This window comes from Babylonia areolata, chromosome 32 (assembly GCF_041734735.1).
Source record: "Babylonia areolata isolate BAREFJ2019XMU chromosome 32, ASM4173473v1, whole genome shotgun sequence".
In the NCBI taxonomy this organism is placed as follows: Eukaryota; Metazoa; Mollusca; class Gastropoda; order Neogastropoda; family Buccinidae; genus Babylonia; species Babylonia areolata.
Window position 1 is genome coordinate 14,799,364 of NC_134907.1, and position 18,403 is coordinate 14,817,766.

Below are 18,403 nucleotides of genomic sequence, written 5' to 3' on the forward strand. Positions count from 1 at the left end.
GGGGCGTGGCATTTTCCCTCATCTACGGCGATTTGTATTTGTATTTCTTTTTATCACAGCAGATTGCTCTGTATGAAATTCGGGCTGCTCTCCCCAGGGAGAGCGCGTCGCTACACGACAGCGCCACCCTTTTTTTTTTTGTATTTTTTCCTGCGTGCAATTGTATTTGTTTATCCTATCGAAGTTGATTTTTCTACAGAATTATGCCAGGAAAAACCCTTTTGTTGCAGTGGGTTCTTTTACGTGCGCTAAGTGTATGCTGCACACGGGACCTCGGTTTATCGTCTCATCCGAATGACTAGCGTCTAGACCACCAGTCAAGGTCTAATGGAGTGGGAGAAAATATCGGCGGCTGAGCCGTGATTCGAACCAGCCCGCTAAGATTCTTTCGCTTCCCACGCGGACGCGTTACCTCTAGGCCATCACTCCATGGAACCAGTGATACTCGTCACAGACAGCGGAAACATTTATTTCCAAAGCCTTTAATGGGGATGTCAAAGACCACCTCCAGACCTATTAGAAAAGAAATCTAGTCCACCCATGCTGCTGAAGAAGAAGGAGGAAGAATGTGTCAGTAGGAAAAAAACGAAAAAAAAACCGGATGGTTTAAAAACATGACTTCGCAAATATTGACAAGGTTGTGGATGTTGATCTGGACCCAGCGGTTCACCAAGTCTGCAAGCAACACTGTGGAAGGTGTGCAAGGCGGTGCTTATATATATATATATATATATATATATATAGACGATTCTGTTGCACCACATGCGAAGGAATGCAACATCTTTCACTACTTTGGAAAGATTAAATGAATGAATGAGTTTTAGTTACTGAGAGAGACAAACGGACAGACGAACGGAGACAGAGAATGAGAGAGGAGATATGACGCCCTTCCCATGCTTTTTGTGTTTAGTAGTGTGTTTATGCTTTGTTGTTTCTTGGAATAAAAATTGTTTAATTAAAGCGAAAACGATAAAAGCGGAAGCACACGCCACAGAGAGAGAGAGAGACAGAGGGAGAGAGAACAGACACAGAGACAAAAGAAATAGAGAGAGAGACAGAATGTGAGAGAGGGAGAGAGACACACAGAGAGAGACCCGCACACACACAGAAGGACAGACGGGCAGACACAGAGAGAAAGGGAAGAGAGAGAGAATGTGAGAGAGGGAGAGAGAGACACACACAGAGAAACAGACACACACAACAGACTCAAGAGGAAGAGAGCCCCCCAACTCACTCCTGGCCTTCAGGCCGTTGCCGCAGAGGGGGACAATGGGCGGGAGGATGCAGTCGCTCCACACCGACACATCCCAGAAGTAGGTCTCGCACACCGGTAGGTGGAGACAGTGTCGCTCCTCGTTGAGCACGTGCGGGCACGAGAGGCCGCCATTTTGAGGGTAGGTGACGATGAAGCGAACCCGGTTCTGCTTCGGGAGAAGCTGACGAGCTAGGAGAAGGAAAGAAAGAAAAAGAAGAAAGATAAACAGAAATTGATAAGAGGAAATTGATGCAGGTTTGATCCGAACGAAGGAAGCATACAAGCAAGGAAGGAGGGAATATGTGAATAATTAGAAAGTTGAATAAATGAATGTATGCATAAATGGATGAATAGTTACATGTAAATAAAAGAGTAAAACGATAAATAAATAAACACATAAATAGATGAATAAATAAATAAACAAACAAAAATACATAAATAAATGAAGAAAGACAGACAATAAGATAGGCAGACAGACAGAGAAGAAAGCAAGCAAGAGAGAAAGGAACAAGCAGTCAAAAGAAAGAAAAACTTCCTATCAGAAAAGGTCTAACCTTAATGATTGAAGGGAAAGCAAGGAAGGTAGGGAGGTGAGTAAGAGAGGGGGGGGGGGGGGGGGGGGGGGGGGAGAAGAGCCAGCCGGCAAATGGGAGTTAACAAATACAGCCACTGTCAAGGTCACCGTGTCACGTGGTTTGCTGATGACACCGAGTAAAAAGCACACTGTTGAGGTTAAGCGAGTCACCAAGAGAGAGAGATGAGACATGGGGGGGGGGGGGGGGGGGGTTAATCTGCATGCAAGGGACGAAATCGTTGCAAAACACGAGTGCAAAACAATAAGACGGTTATTTCCCTTCATATGTCGACACACTCAAACAATCATAGCATTTTTGTCATTATCACCGAGTCCACGTGATTTGCTGATGACACCGAGGTTAAAAAAGCCACTGTCAAGATCAAGCGAGTCACCTAGAGAGAGAGATAGAGAGAGAACGAACGAACGAACGATTTATTGTGGTCAGGCCCATTTTTGCCCACTTACAGGGGGACAGGGTGGGGAAGGGGTTTGTTAAATTCAGAAATATAAAGAAAATCAGAACAGATGCACTGTAAATAATCATGGCATAGTATCCATTTCATACGATTTACTACAATTATGTCATACAAAGTCTGTCTAATCACAATATTTGTTTTCAAATCAGTCTACAAGTGAACAAGAATAACACAGCGAAATCACACACAGACAGACAGACAGACAGACAGACGGAGATTGGGACGTTATCGTTGCAAATCACGGTTATTTCCCTTCGTGTTTCGAATAATCATAGCATTTCCTGTCATGGTCACCCAGTCCACGTGATTTGCTGATGACACCTAGGTATTTAAAAAAAAAAGTTAAAGAAAGAAAGAAAGAAAGAAAGAAAGAAAGAAATCCACTGTCAAAGTCAGGCGTAGAGACGAATCCCTTTACCCTCTGTGGAGTGATAGCCTAGAGGTAACGCGTCCGCATTGGAAGCGAGAGAATCTGAGCCCGCAGGTTCGAATCACGGCTCAGCCGCCGATATTTTCTCTCCCTTCACTAGACCTTGAGTGGTGGTCTGGACGCTAGTCATTCGGAGGAGACGATAAAGCGAGATCCCCTGTGCAGCATGCACTTAGCGCACGTAAAAGAACCCACGGCAACAAAAGGGTTGTTCCTGGCAAAATTCTGTAGAAAAATCCACTTCAATAGGAAAAACAACAACAAATAAACAAACTAAACGCAGGGGAAAAAAAAAAGGGGGGGGGGGGGGAGAGGGGTTTGGGGTGGTGGTGCTGTAGTGTAGCGACGCGCTCTCCCTTGGGAGAGCAGCCCGAATTTCACACGGAGAAATCTGTTGTGATAAAAAGAGAAATACAAATACAAATACCAGAAGCTTGGTGAAGCCTTTTGTACAGGAAAGTGTGTCTTCACAAGTGACTGAGAACGTTGATGTTTTTGACTTTTTGCATTCATTATCAGTTGTTTCGCTTGTCAGTTTAACGACTTGTCTTTTACGAAGTCCTTTAAGTAATTTCCTGTAACTGTATTTAGAGGTTGTTTTTTTTTGTTTGTTTGTTTGTTTTGTTTTTCTTCCAAAGTTCACCCACATTTTTACCCTCATTTGCCCAGTTTCTCCCCAACCCTCCATTCATCCACATCTCCCACCCCTTCTAACCGATAATACTCAGATGTATTCGCAAAATACTTTAACAAAATGTCTTCAATCACCGATATATGTGACGGGACATTAAGCAAAAAACATCAAATAATACCTGTGAAGGCCCGGCAGGACGTGCCGCAGTCTGACCACTCTGACCACTCCGTCACCCTGCAGTCTACTGGACACTTCACGTTACAGTTCTGGATGGTGGCCGGCTTTACTCGTTCCTCGCACCTGCTCAAAAAAAAAAAAAAAAAAAAAAAAAAAAAAAATCCAACAACATCAACCACAGGTAAGGTGTAAATCAATAATTCAAAAACATAAATAACACAAAAAAATAACAACAGAACAACATTTAGATAATTTAAAAACATAACTATAAAAAAGGAAAAAAAGAAAAAGAAAAATAAAACCCTCTCTGTCTCTGTGTGTCGTGTCTGTCTGTTGGTCGGTCTCTATCTTTGTCTTTCTCTGTGCCACAAGCAGTAAGTCAATAAATCACACACACACACACACACACACACACACACACACACACACACAATCTCTCTGTCTGTCTGTCTCTCTCTCTACACACACACTCTCTCTCTCTTTCCCCCTGTCCCTCTCTTTCCCTCTCTCACTTTTAAAGAATAAAGTTTGTTCTATCTCTCTCTCTCTCTCTCTCTCTCTCTGGCTTCTGTTTCGAAAACATACGCGCGATGTTATGTGAATCTCAGTTTGACGCCGCGTCAGCTATCCTTGAACATGTATGTGACACGTATTGGGTATGACTACATTATTCTGTCAATGTGTACATGTCTATGTGTCTCTTAGAACAGCGGGAGATATAACGATTCAGCCAATGTGCTATTGTTATCTCCATCGTTGGAAAATGAAGATTCATACATTCATTCATTCATTCACTCTCTCTCTCTCTCTCTCTCTCTCTCTCTCTTACACACACACACACACACACACACACACACACACCTGGACGCCACAAGTTGTCAAAACCAATAACTAAAAAAAAACAAAAAAAACACAAAAAAAAACAACGAAATAAAATAGAATGAAAAAAAAAAAGAATAAAAGACACACACACACACACACACACACACACACACACCTACACACACTTTATTTCTGTGTCTTTCTTTCTGTCTATAATTATCTGTCTCTCTCTCTCTCCCTCCCTCCCTCTCTCTCTCCCTCCCTCTCACTTTGCCTCCATCACCCTCAGCCCCTCAGAGCTGTAGCAGGCCACCTCTCGCGTCTGGGTGCCGGGGCCACACTTGCTGCTGCTGCCGCTGAAGCCGCCCACTGCGGCAGCCCCCCCGCCAGAGGAGTGCCCGCCGCGCGCCGGGTCGCCCGCGGGGATGTGGGCACTGTTGGCAGTGCACCTGCCCCAAGCTGACGTCTTCCACAGGTACACGGTGCACTCCAAGGGTGCAGGACACTGCTCGCTCTCCCTCAGCGTGGACGGGTTGGGGCAGGGGATGGCTTGAGGCCCTGTAAAGGGGGAGAGAGAGAGAGAAGGGGAGGGAGAGAGACGGGGGATGGGGGGAGGTAAGGGGGGAGACGGGGGGGGGGGGGGGAAGAGAGAGACAGCGGGGGAGAGAGAGGGGGAGACAGACAGGCAGAGAGAGAGAGAGGGGGGGGAGAGAGAGAGAGTGGGGGGAGAAAGAGAGAGGGGTAGAAATAGAGAGAGAGCACGTATTAGACTATAATCAGATCATGTTGTTTATAACCCAGTAGACCTAAAAGGGAGCCATGCCAGGGCTTCATCACCTCCCCTCCCCCCCCGCCCCCAACCCTCACCCTCACCCCGCCCCCGAACATTGTTAAACGGCAGTTATAATTCATTTTTCATGTTTCAGTTTCAGTTTCTTCCTGACCGCACCAGCCAGGTCTAATTTAAAAAAAAAAAAAAAAAAAAGCGGTGTTGGACTTTCAATCTGAGGATCCTTGGTTGGTTCGAATCTTGCTCGTGGCAGGCGCCTGTTGGTTGAATTAAGGGTGGACTCCCCCTCCCCCCCCCCCACCCCCCCAACTCATCCCCGGCAACCTCCCCGATCTCGCAATGCCAGTTCCAGTTCAACGATCGTGCAGACCTGCTAGTGCCAAATCAAAAGCAACAACAACAAAACAACAAACAAACACTCAACTCCAAACCCATCAAAAAAAGGGGGAGATGGGAATAATGCCACTGAAACGGTGCAGATAACCGGACAGCAAACGACAATATGCTGGACAGGACACGTTGTCCGCATGACAGACAGCAAGATCCCCGAAGATGCTCTTGTATGGCCAGCTGAAGGAAGGCCACCGCGAACTTGGAAGACCCTGCAAGCGCTTCAAGGACACCTTGAAGACAAACCTCAAAACCTATGACACAGACATCGCTTCCTGGGAAACTGATGCCCTTGACCGCTCTCGCTGGAGGATGCTGTGGCTCTTGTGGCATAAATACCTTTGAAAACAAGAGAACGCTGGCCATAAAGGAGAAGCGTGAGCGAAGGAAGCAGGGCTCAACTTCTGGAGACGTTTTCCCTTGCAACACCTGTGGGAAGTGCTGCGCATCCAGAATCGGCCTCTTCTCCCATATGAGGACACACACCGACAGATAAACCTGCCTGCCTACTCATCCGTCGGTCCGACGGGAGACTCCAAATAACAACAACAACAAACAAACAAACCAAAAATATATTTACGGAACTTGAAAAAACGAAACAACAACAAAAAAAAACCCCTTCCTTCCTACCTGTGCCACTGTAAGCCAGAATCTTCCTCGTCCGGATTCGAACCGCGGGTCCCGGCTGATTAGGATCGCAAGGATCGGGGCACTGAGACCACTGGCCCCAGTCAGACAGCACGCAGTCGTCGGGGCAAGGGACGTAACACTCCTCCCAGGGGCGATTATCCGCTTGGTGCTTCCAGCAGAAACGGGCTTTCACTTTGACCTGCACATAGCGAGCGTGGGTGGTTGGGGGAGGGTGGGGGGCGTAGGGGAGAGAGAGAAAACAGGACAGAATTATTTATGGTCTTGCGCAAGAAAAAAAGGAGAAGTAAAAGCCAACATTTTTTTTTTTTTTTCAAAAGTGGAAAGTGGGTTTTAGTTTCAGTTTCAGTTTCAGTTTTTGTCAAGGTGGCGTCACTGCGTTCGGACATAATTTACTATAATCATACTCCACATCACATCTTCTTCTTCTTCTACTAACACTTGTAGTACTATTGATGATGATAATCATTCTTCTTCTTCTTCTTGCTCCTCCTCCTCCCCCACCCCCTGTTCCACTTCCTCTTCTCTCCTCTACCTCATCTCCTCATCCCCTCATCCTCACTGTCTTCTTCTTGTTCTTCTTCTGCTCCTGTCTCCGTACCCCCACCACACCTCTCTTCCTCCTCCTCCCCCTTCCCTACACTCCTGCTCCAAAGGACCTTGAGTCAAAACGGGTGAGCGATAATGAGAGCATGAACGGTGATGTCACGCTCGATCAAGGGAGCTCTCTCTCTCTCCCTCTCTCTCACGTACTCACGCACGCACGCACGCACACACACACACACACACACACACACGCACACACACACATTCTCTATCACACGCGCGCACACACACAAACACACATACTCACACATACACACACTCACACTGACACGCAGAACACACACACACACACACACTCTCTCTCTCTTTCCCCCTGTTTCCCTGTGTGTGTGTGTGTGTGTGTGTGTGTGTGTGTGTTCTCAAACGCACACCCACTCACACCGATATATCCCTCCACCCCAACCCCCACCCCCCCCACCCCCCCCCCCCCCCCCCCCACACACACACAAACAGATGAACCGGCCTGCTCACCACCACCCTGACAGGGAAGAGAGAGTGAGAGAGAGAGAGACAGAGCGAGAGAGAGAGACAGACACAGAGAGAGAGAGAAAGAGAGAGTGAAACACGGTTATTTTTTTTTTATCTCCCTTGCCTGGGACCACAGAGGTCGCGCCAACAGCAGCAGTAGCAGCAGTGGCACGAACAGCCTCGTGGCATCAAGGACATTGTAATCGTGAAGTAATCTGATTTTGTCGAGATGGAAAGGTGGAAGGAACTTGATGGAAGTTACACCATCACTGGGATGAATGGTGGGTAAGATGGGAGGGGCGAGGGGGGAAGGGCGGGGGATGGGGAGAGAGAAAGGGGGGGGGGAATAGAGAGAGAGGGGGGAGAGACAGGGGAGAGGGGGTAGGGAGAGAGAGGGGGGAGAGAGATAGAGAGAGAGGGAGAGAGAGAGAGGAGAGAGAGAGGGGGCAGAGGGGAGAGAGAGAGTGGGGGGAGAGGGGATAGAGAGAGGGGGGAGAGACAGGGGAGAAGAGAGGGAGAGAGACGGGGGGGGAGAGAGGGGGGGAGAGAGATAGAGAGGGGGAGATAAAGAGGGAGAGAGAGGAGAGAGAGAGAGAGGAAAGAGGAGAGAGAGGGGGGGCAGAGAGGAGAGAGAGAGTGGGGGGGGGAGAGGGGATAGAGAGAAGGGGGGAGAGACAGGGAAGAGGAGAGAGAGAGGGGGGGAGAGAGGGGGGAGAGAAAGAGACGGGGAGAGAGAGGGGGGGAAGAGGAGAGAGAGGGAGGGCGGGGTGGAGGGGGGCCTCAGAGAGAGAGGAGAGAGAGATGGATGGGCAAAGACACCCACACACACAAATACCCCCACCCCCCACCCCACCCGCAGACACACACCGCATTATATATTCAGTCAGAGGCCAATGGTAGGCTAAATGTACCCTGCAACCATTTTAAACCATCTTTCGATTTAAAACAAAAACAAAAACGCTTAATTGAAACATAATCATGTTGCTATGACCCAAATGAATTAAAAAAAAAGAAAATATACCCAGAAAATCATATTGCAAAAGTCGACCGAGTCGATCACATACTTAAATTGATGAACTGGTCCTTAACGGTTTTTTTTAATGTGTGTGTGTGTGTGTGTGTGTGTGTGTGTGTGTGTGCAACCTATATTGTGTATACCTCGACTTAACGTTGCCTACTGTAATAAGTAGGTCACAGTTGACCTAGTTCGCTTCCTTTGGCAAGAAGAAAAACAACAACAACGACAACAACAAACAAAAGGCAGCAACACACACACACACACACACACACACACACACACACACACACACACACACACACACACACACACACACAAAAGAAAAAAAAAAGAAAAGGAAAAAAAAAAAAAAAAAAAAAAACAAGCAAGAAAGAGGGCAATGCCTTCTGGATGACGTCCACGGGCTCACACATACCATCCCAGTTCCCATCTCTTTACTTCGTGACCCGAGAAATCCAGTCGCTCACCTGCGAGGTAAGTGTACGCTTGGGATATACCTCCAGGCGATATATAGGTATGGCACCAAGAAAAAAAAGGGGGTGGTGGGTAGACTGTTGGGGGGGGGGGAGTCTAGTGGGGGGGCCGGGGGGGGGTGTGTATGTAGGTAGCATGGATGGGGTGGTAGGGGGGAGAAGGGGGTTGGGGGGGACGAGGGGGGGGGGGGGGGTCTAGCTATCGAGCGAGTAAATGGGTAACACATGTTTTTGTGTTCACTACTGCTCTACAACGCTATCACACACACACACACACACACACACACACACACACACACACACACACATCAGGTGCATGCTTGCCTTTGTACTTCTCCCCTCTCCACTCTCCCAACCTTTCCTCCTCACCCTTCCTACTTCCCCTCCACACACACACACACACACACACACACAAACTTGGGGCAAGACATTCTCCACTATAATCAAATTTTAGCTCAGATGACTGCCAGGACAGCATTCTAGTTGCCTCCTCTGCTGTTCAGATAGTCATAGTCGGGAACACGACTGACTATCATACTCTTCTTCTTCGTTCGTGGGCTGCAACTCCCACGTTCACCAGGTATGTTCACGAGTGGGCTTTTACCTGTATGACCTTTTCATACCTTGCCATGTAGGCAGCCATACACCGTTTTCAGGGGGTGGGGGGGGGGGGGGGGGTCTATCAAACTCTCCCAACTCACCCCATCTTTATCCACACACTCCGCCATGCGCTTGCGCGTGCCCTGCCCGCAGCGGCCTCGGATGGTGGACTCGCAGGCGCCGAAAGTCACGCGCCACCTAAAGCAGGGCTGGGGCTCGCAGGCTTTGGTCTCGCTGAGGTGAGGGCAGCCCTTGCCCCCGGGGCCTGGCAAGGTGAGGATCTCTCTGGTCCTGTAGCGCTTGCCTGGAACAAGACAATTCAATCCCTTGTTGTTGTTGTCAATTTGATGATGATGATGATGATGATGATGATATGGATACTTATGCTGCGTCTATCCTCGGTCGGAGACCAAGCTCTAATTGTCATGTGAGACTTGTGTTTATTTTGTACATATTTTTACGTCGGTCTTAAATCTGTATATTGCACTGCACTGGAAAGCGCGGCGAGCCCCATCTGAGTTGGGGGTACTGCGCTATATAAGCCTGAATTTATTATTATTATTATTATTATTACTACCATTAAGCACTTTACAAACACGGAGTCATTTATTGATATGTATACCTACACAGCGCCTACCCTCGGTCAGAGACCAAGCTGTAAGCGCTTTACAAACACGGGGTCATTCGCACAACAGGCTGTCTACCTGGGTAGAGCCGACTGACGGCTGCCATTGGGCGCTCATCATCGTTCGATTCCTGTGTCATTCAATTAGATTTCAGGCATGCACAAATACACAGTCACACAGACACACAGTTTCCAGATTCTCTCAAGGGGGCGTCGCTGCGTTCGGGCAAAGCCATGTATAGTACGCTACATTACGACGGGCGCAATAGCCGAGTGGTTAAAGCGTTGGACTGTCCAATATGAGGGTCCCGTGTTCGAATCACGGTGACGGCGCCTGGTGGGTAAAGGGTGGAGATTTTTACGATCTCCCAGGTCAACATATGTGCAGACCTGCTAGTGCCTGAACCCTCTTCGTGTGTATATGCAAGCAGAAGATCAAATACGCACGTTAAAGATCCTGTAATCCATGTCAGCGTTCGGTGGGTTATGGAAACAAGAACATACCCAGCATGCACACCCCTGAAAACGGAGTATGGCTGCCTACATGGCGGGGTAAAAACGGTCATACACGTAAAAGCCCACTCGTGTGCATTCGAGTGAACGCAGAAGAAAAAGAAGACGTACGCTACATTACACCCAGGTGCAAAGACAGATGCCTGACCTGCAGCTGGCACTACCCAAAGCGCTTTAGTCAAGGCCTTGAGGGCATGCATGTATAGGAGACAGAGGAGGAAGCTGGTCTAAAAGGAACCCTTGATAGGTGGAGTGACAGCCTAGAGGTAACGCGTCCGCCTAGGAAGAGAGAGAATCTCAGCGCGCTGGTTCGAATCATGATTCAGCCGCCGATATTTTCTCCCCCTCCACTAGACCTTGAGTGGTGGTCTGGACGCTAGTCATTCGGATGAGACGATAAACCGAGGTCCAGTGTGCAGCATGCACTTAGCGCACGTAAAAGAACCCACGGCGACAAAAGGGTTGTTCCTTGCAAAAATCTGTAGAAAAATCCATTTCCATAGGGAAAACAAAGAAAAAACCCAAAAACATCCTGCACGCAGGAAAAAATACAAAAAAGGGTGGCGCTGTAGTATGGCGACGCGTTCTTCCTGGGGAGAGCAGCCCGAATTTCACACAGACAAATATGCTGTGATAAAAAGAAATACAAACACAAATAAATCCCAAGATTAAAAACAGGACTGTTTTTTGATGCGTCCTACATTACTTTATGAAAAACGAAGACATTCGGGTTTGGATTTATCATTTGATCTATAATAGCATACCATGTGTCATCCAGTGAGCCCAACAGGTTATGGTGAGGTGTCCAGTTTTTACTTATATATAATACCAGTCAAACGTTGGAGAAAAGGCGAGAGCGGGATTCGAACCCAGACCCTCCTTGACTCTGTATTGGCAGACGAGCGTCTTAACCATTCTGCCACCTTCCTCAAAACACAAAATACAACACAACACACAGTTTACTATTCACGTTTTGATAATAATAATTATATTTAATTAGCGCTGAATCTTGTGCAGAGACAAATCAAAGCGCTTTCGCACCAGCCATTCACACGCACGCATAATTCTAAAACTGGAGAAACTGAAGACAAGGAAGAGGCAGGGGAGGGAGGCTATTTTGGGAAGAGGTGGGTTTTAAGACGAGACTTGTAAGAGCTGAGTGCGGAGACCTGACGAAGAGAAAGAGGAAGTTCATTCCAATTGCAAGGTCCAGAGATAGAGAAAGAACGGCGTCCAACAGTCGAGTGTTTGAATCTGGGTATGCGTAAACAGAGTGGATCCGAAGCCGATCGCAGAGAGCGAGGCGGAGTGTAGAGGTGAAGACAGCCACAGAGATAGGAAGGGGCAGATTTGTGAATACATTTGCAACATAGAGTGCTGATCTTGTACTTTATTCTGTGTGAGACAGGTAGCCAGTGGAGATGTTGCAAAAGAGGAGTGATGTGCTCACATCTTTTCTTTCTGAGAACGAGTGCTCGTTCTGTAGTGTTTGTTTTGTTCTGTGGAGCACATTCAGGATGAAAAGGCTAAACCAGTCTTGAATAAAGATAAAGAAGCTGATTTGTGTTTGCACAGTTCGTCTGTCACTGATGCTGTGTGGACATGTAAAGTGATCAGTATAATTATAGGGACAAGTCTGCAGTCTCTCTCTTTTTTTTCTCTTTTATTTTTATTTTTTTTTTTTTGAGGAAGTGTTTGGGTTTGTTCCAATACCAATGTGCCTTTTATTTACCTGTGTGTAAGCTGAATCGGCAGCATAAGCATAAGTTGTATACTTTGTAAACGGAGAGAGTTACTACTATTTACTGTTGTTCACAAATTAATTAGTCGTAAAACAACAACAACAAAACGATGGATTGTCAAAACTGCAGAATGGAGAGGAAAACCATTTGCAAAGACCCAGGCTTTGACACACAACCGACAGATCTGGAGGAAGCTGGTGAACAGTTCTTCTGTGCGGCGTCCTAATGACGCTTCAGAGAATTGGAGAGGAGGAGGAGGAGGGAGAGGAGGAGGGAGAGGAGAAGAAGAAGAAGAAGAAGAAGAAGAAGAAGGAGGAGGGGGAGGAGGAGAAGAAGAAGAAGAAGAAAGAGGAGGAGGGAGAGGAGGAGGAGGAGGAGGAAGAAGAAGAAGAAGAAAGAGGAGGAGGGAGAGGAGGAGGAGGAGGAGGAAGAAGAAGAAGAAGAAAGAGGAGGAGGGAGAGGAGGAGGAGGAGGAGGAGGAGGGAGAGGAGAAGAAGAAGAAGAAGAAGAAGAAGAAGAAGAGGAGGGAGAGGAGGAGGAGGAGGAGGAAGAAGAAGAAGAAGAAGAAGAAGAAGAAGAAGAAGAAGAAGGAGGAGGAGGAGGAGAAGGAGGAGGAGGGAGAGGAGAAGATTGATTGATTGATTGAATCTTTAATGGGTAAAGAATTAGGCACAGTAAAGGCCTTTTTACAATTCTGCCCATTTAACGACATAAAAAATAAAGAACGAACGACACAAAACATAAAAATAAAGAAATAAACTGAAATAAAATAATATAATAAGAACGACGAATAAGAATAGGAACTTGAATAGTCTATTAAAGGTAACAAAGCGATGAAAAACTAAGAAGAAGAAGAAGAAGAAGAAGAAGAAGAAGAAGGAGGGAGAGGAGGAGGAAGGAGAAGAAGAAGAAGAAGAAAGAGGAGGAGGGAGAGGAGGAGGAGGGAGAGAAGAAGAAGAAGAAGAAGAAGAAGAAGAAGAAGAAGAAGAAGAAACAAATCAATTATGTTAACAAGTTATTTGATACATCGTCTGGCCTTCATTAGGGATGCCGGATAATAAGCATCAGAGGAAGAATGAGAAGAAACATAAAAGAAAGAAAGAAAGAAAGAAAGAAAGAAAGAAAACACATTGAAGGACAGAAACAATGTTGACGGCAACATCATACAACGTCAAATGAGTCAATGAATGAATGAGTGGACGAGTCAACTGATGGAGAATGAACGAACGAACGAACGAACGAACGAACGAATGAATGAATGAATGAATGAATGGAGGAACGAACGACTGAATGGATAAAATCGATAAAATAAAGAAAAGGAATGAATAAATGAATGAATGAATGAATGGATGGATGAAGGAGTGGACGCGTCAACGGATGGAGACTGACTGAATGAGTTAATGAATTAATGACTGGAGGAACGAAAGACTGAACGGATAGGATCGATAAAATAAAGAAAGGGAATGAATGAATGAATGAATGAACGAGTCAAATGATGAAGAATGAATGAATGAATAAATGAATGGATGAATGGAGGAACGAAAGACTGAACGGTTAAGATCAATAGAATAAAGAAAAGGAATGAATGAATGCATGAATGAGCGGACGAGTCAATTGATGGAGAATGAATGAATGAATAAATGAATGAATGAATATATGAATTGAAGAACGAACGACTGAACAGATAAAACCGATAAAATAAATCAACAGAATGAATGAATGAATGAATGAATGAGTGAGTCGACGAGTCAATGGTTGGAGATTGAATGAATGAATGAATAAATGAATGGAGGAACGAAAGACTGAATGGATAAGATCGATAAAATAAAGAAAAGGAATGAATGAATGAATGAATGAATAAATGAATGGAGGAACGAAAGACTGAATGGATAAGATCGATAAAATAAAGAAAAGGAATGAATGAATGAATGAGTGGACGAGTCAATGGATGGGGAATGAATGAATAAATGAATGAATGAATGAATGAATGAGTCAACTGATGGAGAATGAATGAATGAATGAATGAACGAACGAACGAATGAACGAACGAACGAACGAACGAATGAATGAATGAATGAATAAGCGGACGAATAAATGAATGAATGAATGATTAAATGAACAAAAGAATGAATGAATGAATGAATGAATGAATGAATGAATGAATGCATATGAACAAGCCTTACCTCCCCGTCCAGACAAAGTGGGAATCTCACCCTCTGTGCGGCGTTCACCTGTAATGAATGAATGAATGAATGAATGAAAGAAAGAGTGAACACATGAATGAACGATTGAATGAATGGACGAATAAATAGATAAATGGTTGAATGGGGGTACCGGGTTGATTACTGAAATGAACGAAAGAATACATAAATGAATGAGTAAATTACTGAATGGCTGAAAGAATGGGTGAATGAATGAGTGGGTGAGTGAATGGATGAATGAATGAATGAATGTATAAATAAATGTACGACTGAATAAGTAGACCAACGAACGAACGAATGAATGATTGAACGAATGAATGAAAAGTGCTGTGAATGAATGAGTGAATGGGTGAATCAATTAATGAGTGAGTGAATGAATGCATGAAATAATGAACGGCTGAGTGAGTGAGTGAGAGAATGAATGAAAGCGTGGGAGAGTGAGTGAGTGGAGGAGTGAATAAAAGAACGCAGGCACGCACGCACGTACGTAAGCACGCACGCACGCACGCACGCACGCACGCACGCACCACAACAACTACTACTACATTACTGAAACTGCTGCTGCTGCTGCTGCTGCTTTTACCGATAACTTTCAAAGCCATACTTCACGAACGGTTCGCGAACACAAACGAAAGTAAAGTACACTTAGAAAACAAAGACACTGAGATCCAGAAGGTAAGATAAGATAAGATAAGGAAAGGTAAGTTAAAGTTAAAGATTAGATAGATAATGTAAGATAAGATAAGATAAGAAAAGAAAATGTAAGATAAGAAATACAGCATAATTGTGCTTACAAATAAGGCCGGACGCTGTATGAATAAAGTAATAAAGAAAAACCCAACAACAACAGCAACAAGCAACAACACCAACCACCAAAACAACCCCCCCAAAAAACAACAACAACAACAAAAAACAACAACAAAAAACTATAAAAAAAAACAACCCCAAAACAAACAAAACAAAAGCAAACAAACAACAACAACAACAACAGCCAAAAAACCCCGACAAAACAAAACAACCCCAAGATACACACACAAAAAACTCCCACCAACAAACATTATAAATGAACTGAGATAACATGTTAACACAAACACTACCGAACAGAATGGAGTTAAGAAAAAAAAAAAAAAAAAAAAAAAAAGAAAAAAAGAAAAGAAAAAAAAAGAAAAGAAAAAAAAAAGTATATATATAAAAAAAGAAGAAAAAAAGATGTGTAAAGAAGATTCAGTCATGTAACAAGGAAACGACACGACAAGACACGACATGAAATTAAAAATAAACTGAGATGACGGAAGGGAATCTGCTTGCAGACTGAACAATCTCTCTCTCTCTCTCTCTCTCTCTCTCTCTCTCTCTCTCCCCTCCCTCCATCCCCCCTCACCTCTCTCTCTCTAAGTAACTTTTGGGGTGGTGTGTGTGTGTGTGTGTGTGTGTGTGTGTGTGTGTGAATGGACTAAGGCTTGGATTAGATTGAATGAATCTGAGGTGAGAGAGAGAGGAGTAACTTTATAAACACTAGACTGAAAATGACGTCAATGTGCACGCGTGCATATATATATATATTTTTAATTATTATTTTTTTAAAATTATCTCAACTCTGTGCTATGGACGACAGTGTCTTCAGCATCAAAACATCAAAGCGTCAAGCGTATCTCTCTCTGTCTCTGTCTCTGTCTCTCTCTGTCTCTCTCTCTCTCTCTCTCTCTGTATCTGTATATCTCTCTCGCTCTCTCTTTCTCTGTGCACCCCACCCCACCCCCCTTCTCTCCTCCCTCTGTCTACTTCTTAGTCTATGTTGCTTTAATTATGTTTCATTCCTTCCTAGTCCATTTTATTTGTTTGGCACCAGTTTATTTGTTTGTTGCTGTTGTTGTTGTTGTTGTTCTGATTTTTACCTACTGTGTGATTAGAGCTTTACAGCTAATAACATTAAACATTTTCAGTGTTCAGTGTTCAATGTTCAGTGTTCTCTCTCTCTCCTCTCTCTCTCCTCAACAATCGATCTCTCCCTCTCTCTCTTTCTCTATACACCTCCCGCTCTCTCTCTCTCCTCTCTCTCCTCCACTATCGATCTCTCCCTCTCTCTCTTTCTCTGTACATCCCCCGCACTCTCTCTCTCTCCTCTCTCTCTTTCTATCTCCTCTCTCTCTCCTCCACTATCGATCTCTCCCTCTCTCTCTTTCTCTGTACATCCCTCGCTCTCTCTCTCTCTCTCCTCTCTCTCTTTCTATCTCCTCTCTTTCTCCTCCACTATCTCTCTCTCTCTCTCTCTTCTCTCTTTCTATCTCCTCTCTTTCTCCTCCACTATCGATCTCTCCCTCTCTCTTCTATACATTCCCCGCTCTCTCTATCTCCTCTCTTTCTCCCCACTATCGATCTCTCCCTCTCTCTCTTTCTCTATACATTCCCCGCTCTCTCTCTATCTCCTCTCTCTCTCCTCCACTATCGATCTCTCACACTCTCTCTTTCTCTGTACATCCCCGCTCTCTCTCTCTCTCTCTTTCTCTCTCGCTCGCTCGCTCTCTCGCTTGCAAATAGACAAATAAAACACAAAGACAGAACAACAAATAAACAGACAGAAAACGAAACAAAACAAAACAAACACACAAACAAATAAACAAACGCACGAAGCGAACAAAAAGGCAAGAGAGAGAGAGAATGAAACTGTCAGCTTAGATCAAGCATGGATCAGCTGTATGTAGAAATCACAGGTACTTTTTGTTCCCCTCGTTTCCATTTGTTTTGTTGTTGTTGTTGTTGTTGTTGTTGTTGTTGTTGTTGTTGTTGCTGCTGCTGTTGTTGTTGTTATTGTTGCTGTTGTTGTTGTTGCTGTTATTGCTATTGTTGCTGCTGTTGTTGTTGTTGCTGTTGTTGCTGCTGCTGTTGTTGTTGTTATTGTAATTGTTGTTGTTGTTGCTGTTGTTGTTGTGTTGTTGTTGTTGTTGTTATTGTTGCTGTTGTTGTTTTGTTGCTGTTGCTTCAATCATTTGTTTATATGTGTGTGTGTGTGTGTGTGTGTGTGTGTGTGTGTGTGTGTGTGTGTGTGTGTGTGAATTAGAACAAGAGAGATAGAGACAGGGACAGAGACAGAAAGACAGAGATAGAGAGACAAAGGCAGAAACAAAGAGAGAGAGAGAGAGAGAGAGAGAGAGAGAGAGAGAGAGAGAGAGAGAAGAACGAAATAATGAAAAAGAAAAAAAAAAAAAAAAAAAAAGAAGAAAAGGCAGCGCAGAAGAAAAACCAACCAAACAACATACAAACAAACGAACAAACAAACGAACAAACTAAACAAAGTCATCAAGCTTTTCTCTCAAACCCCCCACCCCCGCCTCGCCCCCACTCCCACCCTCACCCCCCACAACTCCACCTCCCTCCCCTACTAACCCTCCATTCCAACATCATCCTCACTGTCCCCCCCCCCCCCGCATCCCCCCCCCTTCCCCAACCCACCCACCCACCCCCACCCCTCTTTCTCCGAGCCCCCCCCCCACTCCCTAACGTACATCACGCTTCCCTCTCCCCCGCCCCCTCTCTCCCTCCTATCCCCCCCGACCCCCCTTACCCCCCCCATCCCCCCACTCCCTAACGTACATCACGCTTCCCTCTCCCCCGCCCCCCTCTCTCCCTCCTATCCCCGCCCCCTCTCTCCCTCCTATCCCCCCCCCTCCTTCTCCCCCCTTCCCCCCATCCCCCACTCCCTAACGTACATCACGCTTCGCTCTCCCCCGCCCCCTCTCTCTCTCCTATCCTCCCCGCCCCCCCTTACCCCCCCATCCCCCACTCCCTAACGTACTTCACGCTTCCCTCTCCCCCGCCCGCTCTCTCTCTCCTATCCCCCCCCTCCTTCTCCCTCCTTCTCCCCCTTTCCCCCCATCCCCCACTCCCTAACGTACATCACCTTCCCTCTCCCCCGCCCCCTCTCTCCTCCTATCCCCCCCCCTTCTCCCCCTTCCCCCCA

The 18,403-nt window shown here is 45.7% G+C and overlaps 1 protein-coding gene across 1 annotated transcript in view; it reads right to left on the minus strand.

Annotated features, from left to right (window-relative positions):
• The window catches only part of LOC143276594 (thrombospondin type-1 domain-containing protein 7B-like), a 601,155-nt gene that overhangs the window by 60,791 nt on the left and 521,961 nt on the right, over nt 1–18,403 (minus strand). Inside the window, exons 11-15 of the mRNA XM_076581196.1 lie at nt 9,466–9,668; nt 6,182–6,380; nt 4,641–4,929; nt 3,551–3,672; nt 1,235–1,444 (exon numbers count right to left, since the gene is read on the minus strand). Of these exons, the coding sequence (XP_076437311.1) occupies nt 1,235–1,444; nt 3,551–3,672; nt 4,641–4,929; nt 6,182–6,380; nt 9,466–9,668 (1,023 nt within the window). The remainder of the gene's footprint in view (nt 1–1,234; nt 1,445–3,550; nt 3,673–4,640; nt 4,930–6,181; nt 6,381–9,465; nt 9,669–18,403) is intronic.